This window comes from Tachyglossus aculeatus, chromosome 1 (genome assembly GCF_015852505.1).
Source record: "Tachyglossus aculeatus isolate mTacAcu1 chromosome 1, mTacAcu1.pri, whole genome shotgun sequence".
Taxonomy (NCBI): domain Eukaryota; kingdom Metazoa; phylum Chordata; class Mammalia; order Monotremata; family Tachyglossidae; genus Tachyglossus; species Tachyglossus aculeatus.
Window position 1 is genome coordinate 4,610,133 of NC_052066.1, and position 19,539 is coordinate 4,629,671.

The window sequence follows — 19,539 nt, forward strand, 5'->3', positions numbered from 1 at the left end:
AGTGGAAAGAGCACGGGCTTTGGAGTCAGAGATCATGGGTTCAAATCCCGGCTCTGCCAACTGTCAGCTGTGTGACTTTGGGCAAGTCACTTCACTTCTCTGTGCCTCAGTTACCTCATCTGTGAAATGGGGATTAAAACTGTGAGCCCCCTGTGGGACAACTTGATCACCTTGTAACCTCCCCCAGCGCTTAGAACAGTGCTTGGCACATAGTAAGCGCTTAACAAATGCCATCATCATCATCATCATCATCATCCCCATTTTCCAGATGGGGGAACTGAGGCACAGGATAATAATAATAATGATGATGGTATTGATTATTAAGCGCTTACTACATGCAAAGCACTGTTCTAAGCACTGGGTGAGGTGACAAGGTAATCAGGGTTGTCCCACGGGGGGCTCACAGGCTTCATCCCCATTTTCCAGATGAGGGAACTGAGGCACAGGATAATAATAATAATGATGATGGTATTGATTATTAAGCACTTACTATGTGCAAAGCACTGTTCTAAGCGCTGGGGAGGTGACAAGGTAATCAGGGTTGTCCCACGGGGGGGCTCACAGGTTTCATCCCCATTTTCCAGATGAGGGAACTGAGGCACAGGATAATAATAATAATGATGATGGTATTGATTATTAAGCGCTTACTATGTGCCAAGCACTGTTCTAAGCGCTGGGGAGGTGACAAGGTAATCAAGGTTGTCCCACGGGGGCCTCACAGGCTTCATCCCCATTTTCCAGATGAGGGAACTGAGGCACAGGATAATAATAATAATGATGATGGTATTGATTATTAAGCGCTTACTATGTGCAAAGCACTGTTCTAAGCACTGGGGGAGGTGACAAGGTAATCAGGGTTGTCCCACGGGGGGCTCACAGGCTTCATCCCCATTTTCCAGATGAGGGAACTGAGGCACAGGATAATAATAATAATGATGATGGTATTGATTATTAAGCGCTTACTATGTGCCAAGCACTGTTCTAAGCGCTGGGGGAGGTGACAAGGTAATCAGGGTTGTCCCACGGGGGGCTCACAGGCTTCATCCCCATTTTACAGATGAGGGAACTGAGGCACAGGATAATAATAATAATAATGATGATGGTATTTATTAAGCGCTTAGTATGTGCAAAGCACTGTTCTAAGCGCTGGGGAGGTGACAAGGTAATCAAGGTTGTCCCACGGGGGGCTCACAGGCTTCAATCCCATTTTCCAGATGAGGTCACTGAGGCACAGGATAATAATAATAATGATGATAGTATTGATTATTAAGCGCTTACTATGTGCCAAGCGCTGGGGAGGTGACAAGGTAGTCCCACGGGGGGCTCACAGGCTTCATCCCCATTTTCCAGATGAGGTCACTGAGGCCCAGAGAAGTGAAGTGACTTGCCCAAAGTCACACAGTTGATGGAGCCGGGATTTGAACCTAGGACCTCTGCCTCCAAAGCCCGGGCTCTTTCCACTGAGCCACGCTGCTTCTCTAGGATAGTGCCAAGTTGTTGCCAACTTGTACTTCCCAAGCGCTTAGTACAGTGCTCTGCACACAGTAGGCGCTCAATAAATACGATTGATTGATTGATTGATAGTGAAGTGACTTGCCCAAGGTCACACAGCAGACGTGTGGCAGAGCCGGGATTAGGATAATAATAATGATGGCATCAGTTAAGCGCTTACTATGTGGCAGGCACTGTACTAAGCGCAGGGGTGGATGCAAGCAAATGGGGTTGGACACAGTCCCTGTCCCCCGTGGGGCTCCCAGTCTTCATCCCCATTTTCCAGATGAGGGAACTGAGGCCCAGAGAAGTGCAGTGGCTTGCCCAAAGTCACCCAGCTGACAAGAAGCAGCGTGGCTCAGTGGAAAGAGCCCGGGCTTTGGAGTCAGAGGTCATGGGTTCGAATCCCGCCTCCGCCACGTGTCTGCTGTGTGGCCTTGGGCAAGTCACTTCACTTCTCTGAGCCTCAGTTCCCTCATCTTTAAAATGGGGATGAAGACTGTAAGCCCCACGTGGGACAACTTGATGACCTTGTATCCCCCCCAGCGCTTAGAACAGTGCTCTGCACATAGTAAGCGCTTAACAAATGCCATCATTATTATTATTAAGTGGCGGAGCCGGGATTTGAACCCACGACCTTCGCACCCCCAGGCCCGGGTGCTACCCACTAGGGAGAAGCAGCGTGGCTCAGTGGAAAGAGCCCGGATTTGGGAGTCAGAGGTCATGGGTTCAAATCCCGTCTCCGCCAACCGTCAGCTGGGTGACTTTGAGCAAGTCACTTAAGTCAGAGGTCATGGGTTCAAATCCCAGCTCCGCCACAGTGCTTTGCACATAGGAAGCGCTTAATAAATGCCATCATTATTATTATTATTATTATTAACCAATGCCATCGTTATTATTATTATTATCCACTACTCTGTGCTGCTTCCCTGCTCCGCCACCTGTCAGCTGTGTGACTTTGGGCAAGTCACTTAACTTCTCTGTGCCTCAGCTACCTCATCTGTAAAATGGGGATGAAGACTGTGAGGCCCACCATGGGACAACCTGATCACCTTGTAACCTCCCCAGGGCTTAGAACGGTGCTTTGCACGTAGTAAGCGCTTAACAAATACCATTATTATTAATATTATACAGTGCTGTCATTGTGGGTGGGGAATGCGTCTGTTTATTGGGGAAGCAGCGTGGCTCAGTGGAAAGAGCCCGGGCTTTGGAGTCAGGGGTCATGGGTTCAAATCCCGACTCCGCCACTTGTCAGCTGGGTGACTTTGGGCAAGTCGCTTCACTTCTCTGGGCCTCAGTTCCCTCCTCTGTCAAATGGGGATGAAGACTGGGAGCCCCCCGTGGGACAACCTGATTACCTTGTATCTACCCCAGCGCTTAGAACAGTGCTTGGCACATAGTAAGCGCTTAATAAATGCCAACATTATTATTACTTAAGTATCATTCTTTCATTCATTCAATCGTATTTATTGAGCGCTTACTGTGTGTAGAGCACTGCACTAAGCGCTTCGGAATAGGATAGTATATAGTATATTACACTATAGTATAGTACAGTATAGAGAAGCAGTGTGGCTCAGTGGCAAGAGCCCGGGCTTTCGAGTCAGACGTCAGGGGTTCGAATCCCGCTCCACCGCTTGTCACCTGTGTGACCTTGGGCAAGTCGCTTCCCTTCTCTGGGCCTCAATTCCCTCCTCTGTAAAATGGGGATCAAGACCGTGAGCCCCACGTGGGACAACCTGATCACCTTGGAAATTCCCCAGCGCTTAGTACAGGGCTTTGCACATTGTAAGCGCTTAATAAATGCCATTATTATTATTATTATTATTCTCCGTGCCTCAGTTCCCTCATATGGAAAATGGGGATCAAGACCGTGAGCCCCACGTGGGACAACCCCATCACCTTGGAAATTCCACAGCGCTTAGTACAGGGCTTTGCACATAGTAAGCGCTTAATAAATGCCATTATTATTATTCTCCGTGCCTCAGTTCCCTCATCTGGAAAATGGGGATGAAGACTGTAAGCCCCCCGTGGGACAACCTGATCACCTTGTATCCCCCCCAGAGCTTAGAACAGTGCTCTGCACATAGTAAGTGCTTAACAAATGCCATAATTATTATTGTAACCTCCCCAACTCTTAGAACAGTGCTTTGCACATAGTAAGCGCTTAACAAATACCATTATTATTATTATCATTATCATTATTATTATTATTATTATTATTATTATTATTATTATTCTCCGTGCCTCAGTTCCCTCATCTGGAAAATGGGGATGAAGACTGTGAGCCCCCCGTGGGACAACCTGATTACCTTGTATTCCCCCCCCCCGGCGCTTAGAACAGTGCTCTGCACATAGTAAGCGCTTAACAAATGCCATTATTATTATTATTATTGTAACCTCCCCCACTCTTAGAACAGTGCTTTGCACATAGTAAGCGCTTAACAAATACCATTATTATTATTATTATTATTATTATTATTATTATTATTGTTATTATTCTCCGTGCCTCAGTTCCCTCATCTGGAAAATGGGGATGAAGATTGTGAGACCCCCGTGGGAGAACCTGATCACCTTGTATTCCCCCCCAGCACTTAGAACAGTGCTCTGTACATAGTAAGCGCTTAACAAATGCCATAATTATTATTGTAACCTCCCCAACTCTTAGAACAGTGCTTTGCACATAGTAAGCGCTTAACAAATACCATTATTATTATTATTGTTATTATTATCATCATTATTATTATTATTATTATTATTATTATTATTATTCTCCGTGCCTCAGTTCCCTCATCTGGAAAATGGGGATGAAGACTGTGAGCCCCCCGTGGGCCAACCTGATCACCTTGTATTCCCCCCGCCCCCGGCGCTTAGAACAGTGCTTTGCACATAGTAAGCGCTTAACAAATGCCATTATTATTATTGTAACCTCCCCAACTCTTAGAACAGTGCTTTGCACATAGTAAGCGCTTTTAGACTGTGAGCCCACTGTTGGGTAGGGACCGTCTCTATATGTTGCCAACTTGTATTTCCCAGGCGCTTAGTCCAGTGCTCTGCACACAGTAAGCGCTCAATAAATACGATTGATTGATTGATTAACAAATACCATTATTATTATTATTATTATTATTATTATTATAGGGACCGTCTCTATATGTTGCCAACTTGTACTTCCCAAGCGCTTAGTCCAGTGCTCTGCACACAGTAAGCGCTCAATAAATACGATTGATGATGATGATGATATGTTGCCACCTTGTACTTCCCAAGCGCTTAGTCCAGTGCTCTGCACACAGTAAGCGCTCAATAAGATTGATGATGATGATGATATGTTGCCAACTTGTACTTCCCAAGCGCTTAGTCCAGTGCTCTGCACACAGTAAGTGCTCAATAAATACGATTGATTGATTGATTAACAAATACCATTATTATTATTACTATTATTATTATAATAGGGACCGTCTCTATATGTTGCCAACTTGTACTTCCCAAGCGCTTAGTCCAGTGCTCTGCACACAGTAAGCGCTCAATAAATACAATTGATGATGATGATGATATGTTGCCAACTTGTACTTCCCAAGCACTTAGTCCAGTGCTCTGCACACAGTAAGCGCTCAATAAATACGATTGATCGATTGATTAACAAATACCATTATTATTATTATTATTATTATTATTATTATAGGGACCGTCTCTATATGTTGCCAACTTGTACTTCCCAAGCGCTTAGTCCAGTGCTCTGCACACAGTAAGCGCTCAATAAATACGATTGATGATGATGATGATATGTTGCCACCTTGTACTTCCCAAGCGCTTAGTCCAGTGCTCTGCACACAGTAAGCGCTCAATAAGATTGATGATGATGATGATATGTTGCCAACTTGTACTTCCCAAGCGCTTAGTCCAGTGCTCTGCACACAGTAAGTGCTCAATAAATACGATTGATTGATTGATTAACAAATACCATTATTATTATTACTATTATTATTATAATAGGGACCGTCTCTATATGTTGCCAACTTGTACTTCCCAAGCGCTTAGTCCAGTGCTCTGCACACAGGAAGCGCTCAATAAATACAATTGATGATGATGATGATATGTTGCCAACTTGTACTTCCCAAGCGCTCAGTCCAGTGCTCTGCACACAGTAAGCGCTCAATAAATACGATTGATCGATTGATTAACAAATACCATTATTATTATTATTATTATTATTATTATTATTATAGGGACCGTCTCTATATGTTGCCAACTTGTACTTCCCAAGTGCTTAGTCCAGTGGTCTGCACACAGTAAGCGCTCAATAAATACGATTGATTGATTAACAAATACTATTATTATTATTATTATTATTATTATTATTATTATAGGGACCGTCTCTATATGTCGCCAACTTGTACTTCCCAAGCGCTTAGTCCAGTGCTCTGCACACAGTAAGCGCTCAATAAATACGATTGATGATGATGATGATATGTTGCCAACTTGTACTTCCCCAGCGCTCAGTCCAGTGCTCTGCACACAGTAAGCGCTCAATAAATACAATTGATCGATTGATTAACAAATACCATTATTATTATTATAGGGACCGTCTCTAGATGTTGCCAACTTGTACTTCCCAAGCGCTCAGTCCAGTGCTCTGCACACAGTAAGCGCTCAATAAATACGATTGATTGATTAACACATACCATTATTATTATTATTATTATTATTATTATTATTATTATTATTATTAGGCCACCCTGCTTACCTCGTAGATGTGGTAGAGAGAAGACCCTTCGTCCGGCCAGTAGCGGTCACACTGCTTGACCCCATCCTCCACAAGCGGCGTCAGCATCACGATGACCGTGCAGCCATTCTCCCACACCATCTAGTACAGTGCCCAAGCGCTTAGTACAGTGCCCAAGCACTTAGTCCAGTGTCCAAGTGCTTAGTCTAGTGCTCTGCACACGGTAAGCGCTCAATAAACACGATTGAGGGAATGAATCTGGGCCTCAGGAGCGTTCCGTCAATTCAGTCAATCCTATTTATTGAGCGCTTACTGTGTGCAGGGCACTGTACTAAGCGCTTGGGAGAGGACGATACAACAATAATAACAATGGAACGGACGCTTTCCCTGCCCACAGATAGCTGACAGTCTAGAGGAGGAGACGGACATTAATGGTACATTAATAGTAACTAGTCCATCCTTGGTATTTATTGAGCGCTTAGCGTGTGCAGGGCACTGTACTAAGCGCTTGGGAGAGGACGATACAACAATAATGACACTAGAATGGACACTTTCCAAGCCCACAGCCAGCTGACAGTCTAGAGGAGGAGACGGACATTAATAGTACATTAATAGTAACTAGTCCATCCTTGGTATTTATTGAGCGCTTACTGTGTGCAGAGCACTGTACTAAGCGCTTGGGAGAGGACAATACAGCAATAAACAGACACAGTCCCTGCCCGCAGTGAACCGACAGTAGGGCCCGTCTCTATATGTTGCCGATTTGTCCTTCCCAAGCGCTCAGTACAGTGCTCTGCACACGGTAAGCGCTCAATAAATACGATCGAATGAATGAATGACAGTCTAGAGGGGGAGATGGACGTGAGAAGCAGCGTGGCTCAGTGGAAAGAGCCCGGGCTTGGGAGTCACAGGTCATGGGTTCGAATCCCGCCTCCGCCACTGGTCAGCTGGGTGACTGTGGGCGAGTCACTTCACTTCTCTGGGCCTCAGTTCCCTCATCTGGAAAATGGGGATTAAGATTGCAAGCAACACGTGGGACAACCTGATCACCTTGTATCTCCCCAGCGCTTAGAACAGTGCTTGGCACATAGTAAGCGCTTAGCAAATACCATTATTATTATGAATAGAAATGAATAAATGAGGCAGTCATTCATTCATTCAATCGTATTTATTGAGCGCTTACTGTGGGCAGAGCACTGCACTAAGCGCTTGGGAAGTCCAATAAGCGAGTCCAGTGCTCTGCACACAGTAAGCGCTCAATAAATACGATTGATTGAAGAAGCGGGTGGGGGGCCGAGGGATGGGGGGATGAAGAAAGAGAGAGAGTTGGGGGGATGCAGAAGGGAGTGGAAGAAGAGGACGACGGGGGCTTAGGGAGAAGGATCATGGCATATTGTCCGTCTCCCAAGCGCTTAGTACAGTGCTCTGCGCACAGTAAGTGCTCAATAAATACTGTGAGACTGTGAGCCCACTGTTGGGTAGGGACTGTCTCTAGATGTTGCCAACGTGTACTTCCCAAGCGCTTAGTCCAGTGCTCTGCGCACAGGAAGCGCTCAATAAATACGATTGATGATGATGATAATAAATACGATTGAATGAATGAATGAATAAGCGCTCAATTAATACAACTGAGTGAATGAATGAAGGGCATCACCCTCAGCACCAGGCCTGGCTTCTCTCCACAATATTACTACTACTACTACTACTACTGATGATGATGGCATTTGTTAAGCGCTTACTATGTGCCAAGCACTGTTCTAAGCGCTGGTTGTCCCACGGGGCAGCGTGGCTCAGTGGAAAGAGCCCGGCCTTTGGAGTCAGAGGTCATGGGTTCAAATCCCGGCTCCGCCAATTGTCAGCTGGGTGACTTTGGGCAAGTCACTTCGCTTCTCTGGGCCTCAGTGACCTCATCTGGAAAATGGGGATGAAGCCTGTGAGCCCCCCGTGGGACAACGTGATCACCTTGTAACCTCCCCAGTGCTTAGAACAGTGCTCGGCGTGTAGTAAACGCTTAATAAATGCTATCAAATGGGGATATTATTATTATTACCATTATTCATTAATTATTATACTAATCATTAATATTAATTAATAATCATTAATCATTGTACTATTATACTACTACGATTATTACTACTATTACTATTATTACTATTATTATTATATTACTATGATTATTATTATTACCTTAACTTCCGTACAGTGCTCTGCACACAGTAAGTGCTCAGTAAATACGATCAAATGAATGGATGAAGGATTAATATTAATGAATAATTACTGATTATTATACGATTATTACATGACTACTATCATTACTACTATTACTATTATTATTATATCACTATGATTATTATTATTACCTTAACTTCCGTACAGTGCTCTGCACACCGTAAGCGCTCAATAAATACGATCGAATGAATGAATGATTAATATGAATGAATAATTATTAATTATCATACGATTATTATATGGCTACTATCATTAGTACTATTCCTATTGTTATTATTATATCACTATGATTATTATTATTACCTTAACTTCCGTACAGTTCTCTGCACACTGTAAGCGCTCAAAAAATACGATCGAATGAATGAATGATTAACATTAATGAATAATTATTAATTATCATACGATTATTATACGGCTACTATCATTACTACTATTCCTATTATTATTATATCACTATGATCATTATTATTACCTTAACTTCCGTACAGTGCTCTGCACACCGTAAGCACTCAATAAATACGATGGAATGAATGATTAATGTTAATCATGAATTATTATACGATTATTATATGACTACTATTATTACTACTATTACTATTATTATTATTCTATCACTATGATCATTATTATTACCTTAACTTCCGTACAGTACTCTGCACACAGTAAACACTCAATAAACACGATCGAATGAATGAATGATTAATATTAATTATGAATTATCATACGATTATTATATGACTGCTATTATTACTACTATGCCTATTATTATTATTATATCACTATGATCATTATTATTACCTTAACTTCCGTCCAGTGCTCTGCACACAGTAAGCGCTCAATAAATACAATCGAATGAATGAATGAATAATATTAACGAATAATTATTAATTATTATACGATTATTATACGACTACTACTATTATACGACTATTATTCTATCACTATGATCATTGTTATGACCTTAACTTCCGTCCAGTGCTCTGCACACAGTAAGCGCTCAATAAAATACGATCGAATGAATGAATGAATGAATGATTAATATTAATGAATAATTATTAATCATTATACGATTATTATACGACTACCAGCATTACTACTATTCCTATTATCATCATTATGTCACTACTATCGTTATTATTGTTATGACCTTAACTTCCGTCCAGTGCTCTGCGCACAGTAAGCGCTCAATAAATCCGATCGAATGAATGAATGAATGAATGATTAATATGAATGAATAATTATTAATCATTATACGATTATTATACGACTACCATCATTACTACTATTCCCATTATTATCATTATGTCACTACTATTATTATTATTGTTTTGACCTTAGCTTCCGTCCAGTGCTCTGTGCACAGTAAGCGCTCAATAAATCCGATCGAATGAATGGCTGAATGAATGATTAATATTAGTGAATAATTATGAATCATTATACGATTATTATACGACTACCATCATTACTCCTATTCCTATTATTATCATTATGTCAGTACTATTATTATTATTGTTATAACCTTAACTTCCGTCCAGTGCTCTGCGCACGGTAAGCGCTCAATAAATCCGATCGAATGAATGAATGAATGAATGATTAATATGAATGAATAATTATTAATCATTATACGATTATTATACGACTACCATCATTACTACTATTCCCATTATTATCATTATGTCACTACTATTATTATTATTGTTTTGACCTTAGCTTCCGTCCAGTGCTCTGTGCACAGTAAGCGCTCAATAAATCCGATCGAATGAATGACTGAATGAATGATTAATATTAGTGAAAAATTATGAATCATTATACGATTATTATACGACTACCATCATTACTCCTATTCCTATTATTATCATTATGTCAGTACTATTATTATTATTGTTATAACCTTAACTTCCGTCCAGTGCTCTGCGCACGGTAAGCGCTCAATAAATCCGATCGAATGAATGAATGAATGAATGATTAATATTAATGAATAATTATTAATCATTATACGATTATTCGACGACTACCATCATTACTACTATTCCTATTATTATCATTATGTCACTATTATTATTATTGTTATGACCTTAACTTCCGTCCAGTGCTCTGCGCACAGTAAGCGCTCAAGAAATCCGATCGAATGAATGAATGAATGAATGATTAATATTAATGAGTAATTATTAATCATTATACGATTATTATACGACTACCATCATTACCCCTATTCCTATCATTGTCATTATGTCACTACTGTTATTATTATTGTTATGACCTTAACTTCCGTCCAGTGCTCTGCGCACAGTAAGCCCTCAATAAATCCGATCGAATGAATGACTGAATGAATGATTAATATTAATGAGTAATTATTAATCATTATAAGATTATTATACGACTACCATCATTACTACTATTCCTATCATTATCATTGTGTCACTACTGTTATTATTATTGTTATGACCTTAACTTCCGTCCAGTGCTCTGCGCACAGTAAGCCCTCAATAAATCCGATCGAATGAATGACTGAATGAATGATTAATATTAATGAGTAATTATTAATCATTATAAGATTATTATACGACTACCATCATTACTACTATTCCTATCATTATCATTATGTCACTACTATTATTATTATTGTTATGACCTTAACTTCCATCCAGTGCTCTGCGCACAGTAAGCGCTCAAGAAATCCGATCGAATGAATGAATGACTGAATGATTAATATGAATGAATAATTATTAATCATTATACGATTATTCTACGACTACCATCATTACTACTATTCCTATCATTATCATTATGTCACTACTATTATTATTATTGTTATGACCTTACTACTATGCCTATTATTATTATTCTATCACTATGATCATTATTATTACCTTAACTTCCGTCCAGTGCTCTGCGCACAGTAAGCGCTCAATAAATCCGATCGAATGAATGAATGAATGATTAATATTAATGAATAATTATTAATCACTATACGATTATTATACGACTACCATCATTACTACTATTCCTATTATTATCATGTCACTACTATTATTATTATTGTTATGACCTTAACTTCCGTCCAGTGCTCTGCGCACAGTAAGTGCTCAATAAATTCTAATGAATGAATGATGAATATTAATGAATAATTATGAATCATTATACGATTATTATACGACTACCATCATTACTCCTATTCCCATTATTATCATTATGTCACTACTATTATTATTACTGTTATGACCTTAACTTCCGTCCAGTGCTCTGCGCTCAGCAAGTGCTCAGTAAATTCTAATGAATGAATGATTAATATTAATGAATAATTATGAATCATTATACGATTATTATACGACTACCATCAGTACTACTATTCCTATCATTATCATTATGTCACTACTATTATTATTATTGTTATGACCTTAACTTCCGTCCAGTGCTCTGCGCACAGTAAGCGCTCAATAAATCCAAGCGAATGAATGAATGACTGAATGATTAATATGAATGAATAATTATTAATCATTATACGATTATTATACGACTACCATCATTACTCCTATTCCCATTATTATCATTATGTCACTACCATTATTATTATTGTTATGACCTTAACTTCCGTCCAGTGCTCTGCGCACAGCAAGTGCTCAATAAATTCTAATGAATGAATGATTAATATGAATGAATAATTATGAATCATTATACGATTATTCTATGACTACCATCATTACTCCTATTCCCATTATTATCATTATGTCACTACTATTATTATTATTGTTATGACCTTAACTTCCGTCCAGTGCTCTGCGCACAGCAAGTGCTCAATAAATTCTAATGAATGAATGATTAATATTAATGAATAATTATTAATCACTATACGATTATTATACGACTACCATCAGTACTACCATTCCTATCATTATCATTATGTCACTACTATTATTATTATTGTTATGACCTTAACTTCCGTCCAGTGCTCTGCGCACAGTAAGCGCTCAATAAATCCAAGCGAATGAATGAATGACTGAATGATTAATATGAATGAATAATTATTAATCATTATACGATTATTCTACGACTACCATCATTACTACTATTCCTATCATTATCATTATGTCACTACTATTATTATTATTGTTATGACCTTAACTTCCGTCCAGTGCTCTGCGCACAGCAAGTGCTCAGTAAATTCTAATGAATGAATGATTAATATTAATGAATAATTATTAATCACTATACGATTATTATACGACTACCATCATTACTCCTATTCCCATTATTATCATTCTGTCACTACTATTATTATTATTGTTATGACCTTAACTTCCGTCCAGTGCTCTGCGCACAGCAAGTGCTCAGTAAATTCTAATGAATGAATGATTAATATGAATGAATAATTATGAATCATTATACGATTATTCTATGACTACCATCATTACTCCTATTCCCATTATTATCATTATGTCACTACTATTATTATTATTGTTATGACCTTAACTTCCGTCCAGTGCTCTGCGCACAGCAAGTGCTCAGTAAATTCTAATGAATGAATGATTAATATGAATTCATAATTATTAATTATTATACGACTACTGTCATTACTTCTATTCCTATTATTTATCATTATATTACTATTATTATTATTATCGTTACCTTCCCTTCCAGGGCTGGGCTCCACCCGGTAGGCCGCACTGCGTGGAATAACAGCGGTGATGGTGGCGTTTATTGAGCGCTTACTGTGGGCAAAGCACCGTTCTAATCGATCAGTCCTATTTATTGGGCGCCTACCGCGGGCAGAGCACTGGACTAAGCGCTGGGATGGCTACGGAGGGGTGAAGGGGGCAAGGGATGGGGGGAAAAGGGGGTCCCCCAATAGTCCTCCCACCCACCCCCGTTGGCTCACCTGCCAGAAATCAGCGATGGTGTGGGACAGGGGACCTTGGGTGGCAATGTACGCTGGCATCCGCGGATCGTGTTCAATCTGGAGGAAGGAACAATTCAGAGGGTCACGCGTCACAGCACCTGTATATATGTATATATGTTTGTACAGATTTATTACTCTATTTTTATTTATTTATTTATTTATTTATTTATTTGACCTGTCCACATCGATTCTATTTATTTTATTTTGTTAGTACGTTTGGTTTTGTTCCCCGTCTCCCCCTTTTAGACTGTGAGCCCGCTGTCGGGCAGGGACCGTCTCTAGATGTTGCCAGTTGGTACTTCCCAAGCGCTCAGTACGGTGCTCTGCACACCGTAAGCGCTCAATAAATACGATTGATGATGATAATAATAATGATAATGGCATTTATTAAGCGCTTACTATGTGCCAAGCACTGTTCTAAGCGCTGGGGAGGTTACAAGGTGATCAGGTTGTCCCGGGTGGGGCTCACAGTCTTCAGCCCCATCTGACAGATGAGGGAACTGAGGCCCAGAGAATTGAAGTGACTTGCCCAAAGTCACCCAGCTGACAGTTGGCGGAGTCGGGATTTGAACCCATGACCTCTGACTCCAGAGCCCGGGCTCTTTCCACTGAGCCACACTGCTTCCCCTGTGATGATGATGATGATGATGATGATGTCGCGTGGGCTGGTGGGCAGCCGCCCGCCACTGTTGGGTAGGAACTGTATATGTTGCCAACTTGTACTTCCCAAGCGCTTAGTCCGGTGCTCTGCACACAGTAAGCGCTCAATAAGTATGATTGATGATGACGATGATCCTCATTTTACAGAGGAGGTGACTGAGGCCCAGAGAGGTTGGGTGACCCGCCTAAAGTCACACAGCTGAGAAGCGGCGTGGCTCAGTGGAAAAGAGCCCGGGCTTTGGAGTCCGAGGTCATGGGTTCGAATCCCGGCTCCGCCAATTGTCAGCTGGGTGACTTTGGGCAACTCGCTTCACTTCTCTGGGCCTCAGTTCCCTCATCTGGAAAATGGGGATGAAGACTGGGAGCCCCACGTGGGACAAGCTGATCACCTTGTAACCTCCCCGGCGCTTAGAACAGTGGTTTGCACATAGTAAGCACTTAATAAATGCTATTGTTATTATTATTATTGTTATCAAGGGGACACTGTCCCCCTCCTTCCTCTCCCCCTCCTCCCCATCCCTCAGGCGTAACCTCCTTCAGATCCCCACAGTACTTCCCAAGCGCTTAGTCCAGTGCTCTGCACACAGCAAGTGCTCAAACAATCAATCAATCAATCAATCGTATTTATTGAGCGCTTACTGTGTGCAGAGCACTGGACTAATCAATCAATCAATCAATCGTATTTATTGAGCGCTTACTGTGTGCAGAGCACTGGACTAAGCGCTTGGAAAGTCCAAGTTGGCAACATATAGAGCCAGTCCCTACCCCACAGTGGGCTCACACTCTAGAAGGGGGAGACAGACAACAAAACAACACTTATTAACAAAATAAAATAAATAGAATAGATATGTACAAGGAAAATAAATAGAGTAATAAATACGTACAAACATATATACATCTATACAGGTGCTGTGGGGAGGGGAAGGAGGTAAGATGGGGGGGATGGAGAGGGGGAGGATGGGGATATGATTGAATGAATGAATGAATATATGTTTGCCCATATTTATTACTCTATTTTACTTGTACATATCTATTCCATTTATTTTATTTTGTTAATATGTTCTGTTTCGTTGTCTGTCTCCCCCTTCTAGACTGTGAGCCCGCTGTTGGGTAGGGGCCGTCTCTAGATGTTGCCAACTTGCCAAGTGCTTAGTCCAGTGCTCTGCACACAGTAAGCGCTCAATAAATACGATTGAAAGAAAGAATGAATATATGTTTGCACATATTTATTACTCTATTTTACTTGTTCATATTTATTCTATTTATTTTATTTTGTTAATATGTTCAGTTTTGTTGTCTGTCTCCCCCTTCTAGACTGTGAGCCCGCTGGTGGGTAGGGGCCGTCTTTAGATGTTGCCAACTTGGACTTCCCAAGCGCTTAGTACGGTGCTCTGCACACAGTAAGCACTCAATAAATATGATTGAATGAACGAATGAATATATGTTTGCACATATTTATTACTCTATTTTACTTGTACATATTTATTCCATTTATTTTATTTTGTTAATATGTTCTATTTTGTCTGTCTCCCCTTTCTAGACTGTGAGCCCGTTGTTGGGTAGGGACCATCTTTAGATGTTGCCGACTTGGACTTCCCAAGCGCTTAGTACGGTGCTCTGCACACAGTAAGCGCTCAATAAATATGATTGAATGAATGAATGAATATATGTTTGCACATATTTATTACTATTTATTTTACTTGTACATATTTATTCTATTTATTTTATTATGTTAGTATGTTCTGTTTAGTTGTCTGTCTCCCCCTTCTAGACCGTGAGCCCACTGTTGGGTTGGGACCGTCTCTAGATGTTGCCGACTTGGACTTCCCAAGCGCTTAGTACAGTGCTCTGCACACAGTAAGCGCTCAATAAATACGACTGAATGAACTGGGGAGCAGCACTGTGGAGAGGGAGGCCCAGACAGGGCATGGAGGTGATGATTGTGCGTTTGGACAGAGGAAGGCCATCTCGAGAATAATAATTCTGTGAGCCCACTGTTGGGTAGGGACCGTCTCAATATGTTGCCAACTTGGACTTCCCAAGCGCTTAGTACAGTGCTCTGCACACAGTAAGCGCTCAATAAATACGATTGAATGAATGAATGAATGGAGGAGGCAGGATTTGAACCCGTGACCTGTGACTCCAAAGCCCGGGCTCTTTCCACTGAGCCACGCTGCTTCTCTGCTTCTTGGGATTAGAGGGATTATAGAGAGGCAGCGTGGCTCAGTGGGAAGAGCCCGGGCTTTGGAGTCAGAGGTCATGGGTTCGAATCCCGGCTCTGCCAATTGTCAGCCGTGTGACTTTGGGTAAGTCACTTCACTGGGCCTCAGTTACCTCATCTGTAAAATGGGGATTAAGACTGTGAGCCCCACACGGGACAACCTGATCCCCTTGTATCCGCCCCCCAGCGCTTAGAACAGTGCTTTGCACAGAGTAAGCGCTCAATAAATACGATTGAATGAATTGTCAGCTGGGTGACTTTGGGTAAGTCACTTCACTTCTCTGGGCCTCAGTGACCTCATCTGGAAAATGGGGATGAAGACTGTGAGCCCCCCGTGGGACAACCTGATCACCTTGTAACCTCCCCAGCGCTTAGAACGGTGATTTGCATATAGTAAGCGCTTAATAAATGCCATTATTATTAGTAGTATTATTATCCCGGTGCTTAGAACAGTGCTTGACACATAGTAAGCACTTAATAATAATAATAATTGTGGTATTTGTTAAACGCTTACTATGTGCCTAGCACTGTTCTAAACTCCGGGGGAGATACAAGGTCATCAGGTTGTCCCACGTGGGGCTCCCGGTATATATTTATACCATATATATGGGCCATATATTTATGGGCCTCAGTCACCTCATCTGTCAAATGGGGATGAAGACTGTGAGCCACCCCATGGGACAACCTGATCACCTTGTAACCTCCCCAGTGCTTAGAACAGTGCTTTGCACATAGTAAAGAGCCCAGGCTTTGGAGTCAGAGGTCATGGGTAAAAATCCCGGCTCCACCAATTGTCAGCTGGGTGACTTTGGGCAAGTCACTTCACTTCTCTGGGCCTCAGTGACCTCATCTGGAAAATGGGGATGAAGACTGTGAGCCCCCCCATGGGACAACCTGATGACCCTGTAACCTCCCTAGCGCTTAGAACAGTGCTTTGCACATAGTAAAGAGCCCGGGCTTTGGAGTCAGAGGTCGTGGGTTCAAATCCCAGCTCCACCAATTGTCAGCTGGGTGACTTTGGGAAAGTCACTTCACTTCTCTGGGCCTCAGTGACCTCATCTGGAAAATGGGGATGAAGACTGTGAGCCCCCCCATGGGACAACCTGATGACCTTGTAACCTCCCTAGCGCTTAGAACAGTGCTTTGCACATAGTAAAGAGCCCGGGCTTTGGAGTCAGAGGTCGTGGGTTCAAATCCCGGCTCCACCAATTGTCAGCTGGGTGACTTTGGGCAAGTCACTTCACTTTTCTGGGCCTCAGTTACCTCATCTGTAAAATGGGGGTTAAGACTGTGAGTCCCCCGTGGGACAACCTGATCACCTTGTAACCTCCCCAGCGCTTAGAACAGTGCTTTGCACATGGTAAGCGCGTACTAAATGCTATCGTTCGAAGGGTATCATCATCATCAATCGTATTTATTGAGCGCTTACTGTGTGCAGAGCACTGGACTAACTGGGGTGAGCGAAGAGGAATCAATCAATCAATCAATCGTATTTATTGAGCGCTTCCTGTGTGCAGAGCACTGGACTAAGCGCTTGGGAAGTCCAAGTTGGCAACATATAGGGACGGTCCCTACCCAACGGTGGGCTCACAGTCTAAAATCTCCCCCTTTTAGACTGGGAGCCCACTGTGGGGTAGGGCCCGTCTCCAGATGTTGCCAACTTGGACTTCCCAAGCGCTTAGTCCAGTGCTCTGCACACAGGAAGCGCTCAATAAATACGATTGATGATGATGATGATAAATCTGGGGGAAGGGTCCGGTTCTTGAGTTGGGTGGAGGGATGGAGGGCGCCCCGGGGGGGGGAGCAGGAGGTCAGGGGTCAGGGGTCAGGGGTCAAGGCAAGGCCGCTCACAATGGGGCTGGCGTTGATGTAGTCGCTGCGTGTCGGGCTGTTCTCCACCTTCAGCTTGACGCGGACGTGGTCGTCTGCAAAGACCCCCCAACACCGGCCCCAACCCGTGGTCATCCTCTAAAGCCCCCAGATCCCCCCCCAAACCCGCGTCCCAAACATTGAGGCTCCTCGAAGGGGAGGTCAATCAATCAATTAATCAATCAATCAATCAATCAATCAATCACGGCCAAAGTCGCGGACGAAAAGCCCCCCTCCTCTAAGGCCTCCCACCCCTTCTGGCCTTCTCCCCCCTCCCCATTATCCGTCTTCTCCCGAGCTCTCCGCTGTTGGGTAGGGACCGTCTCTCGATGTTGCCAACTTGTAATAATAATGATAATAGTAATGATGGTATTTGTTAAGCGCTTACTATGTGCCAAGCGCTGTTCTAAGCGCTGGGGGAGATACAAAATAATAATAATGATAATGATGGTATTTGTTAAGCGCTTACTGTGTGCCAAGCGCTGTTCTAAGTGCTGGGGTAGATACAAAATAATAATAATGATGGTATTAAGTGCTTACTATGTACAAAGCACTGTTCTAAGTGCGGGGGGGTTACAAGGTGATCAGGTTGTCCCACGGGGGGCTCGCAGTTTTAACCCCCATTTTGCAGATGAGGTAACTGAGGCACGGAGAAGTGAAGTGACTTGACCAAAGTCACACAGCGGACAAGTGGCGGGGCCGGGATTTGAACCCATGAACTCTGGCTGCAAAGCCCGGGCTCTTTCCAGTGAGCCACGCTGCTTCTCCAATGATAGTAATGATGGTATTTGTTAAGCGCTTACTATGTGCCAAGCGCTGTTCTAAGCGCTGGGGGAGATACAAAATAATAATAATGATGGTAATGATGGTATTTGTTAAGCCCTTACTATGTGCCAAGCGCTGTTCTAAGCAGTGGGGTAGATACAAAATAATAATAATGATGGTATTAAGTGCTTACTATGTGCCAAGCGCTGTTCTAAACGCTGGGGTAGATACAAAATAATAATAATGATAGTAATGATGGTATTTGTTAAGTGCTTACTATGTGCCAAGCGCTGTTCTAAGCACTGGGGTAGATACAAAACAATAATAATAATGGTAATGATGGTATTTGTTAAGCACTTACTCTGTGCCAAGCGCTGTTCCAAGCGCTGGGGTAGATACAAAATAATCATAATGATGGTATTAAGTGCTTACTATGTGCCAAGCACTGTTCTAAGCGCTGGGGGAGATACAAAATAATAATAATGATAGTAATGATGGTATTTGTTAAGTGCTTACTATGTGCCAAGTGCTGTTCTAAGTGCTGGGGTAGATACAAAATAATAATAATGATGGTATTAAGTGCTTACTATGTGCCAAGCGCTGTTCTAAACGCTGGGGTAGATACAAAATAATAATAATAATAATGGTATATGTTAAGTGCTTACTATGTGCCAAGTGCTGTTCTAA

At 42.0% G+C, this 19,539-nt stretch overlaps 1 protein-coding gene across 2 annotated transcripts in view; it reads right to left on the reverse strand.

The window, feature by feature from the left end:
- The window catches only part of PTPRN (protein tyrosine phosphatase receptor type N), a 132,490-nt gene that overhangs the window by 36,354 nt on the left and 76,597 nt on the right, over positions 1-19,539 (reverse strand). For both annotated transcript variants that reach the window (XM_038743238.1, XM_038743237.1), the window contains 3 exons: positions 18,070-18,143; positions 13,317-13,394; positions 6,233-6,352 (listed from right to left, as the gene is read on the reverse strand). In XM_038743238.1, coding sequence (XP_038599166.1) covers positions 6,233-6,352; positions 13,317-13,394; positions 18,070-18,143 — 272 coding nt within the window. The remainder of the gene's footprint in view (positions 1-6,232; positions 6,353-13,316; positions 13,395-18,069; positions 18,144-19,539) is intronic.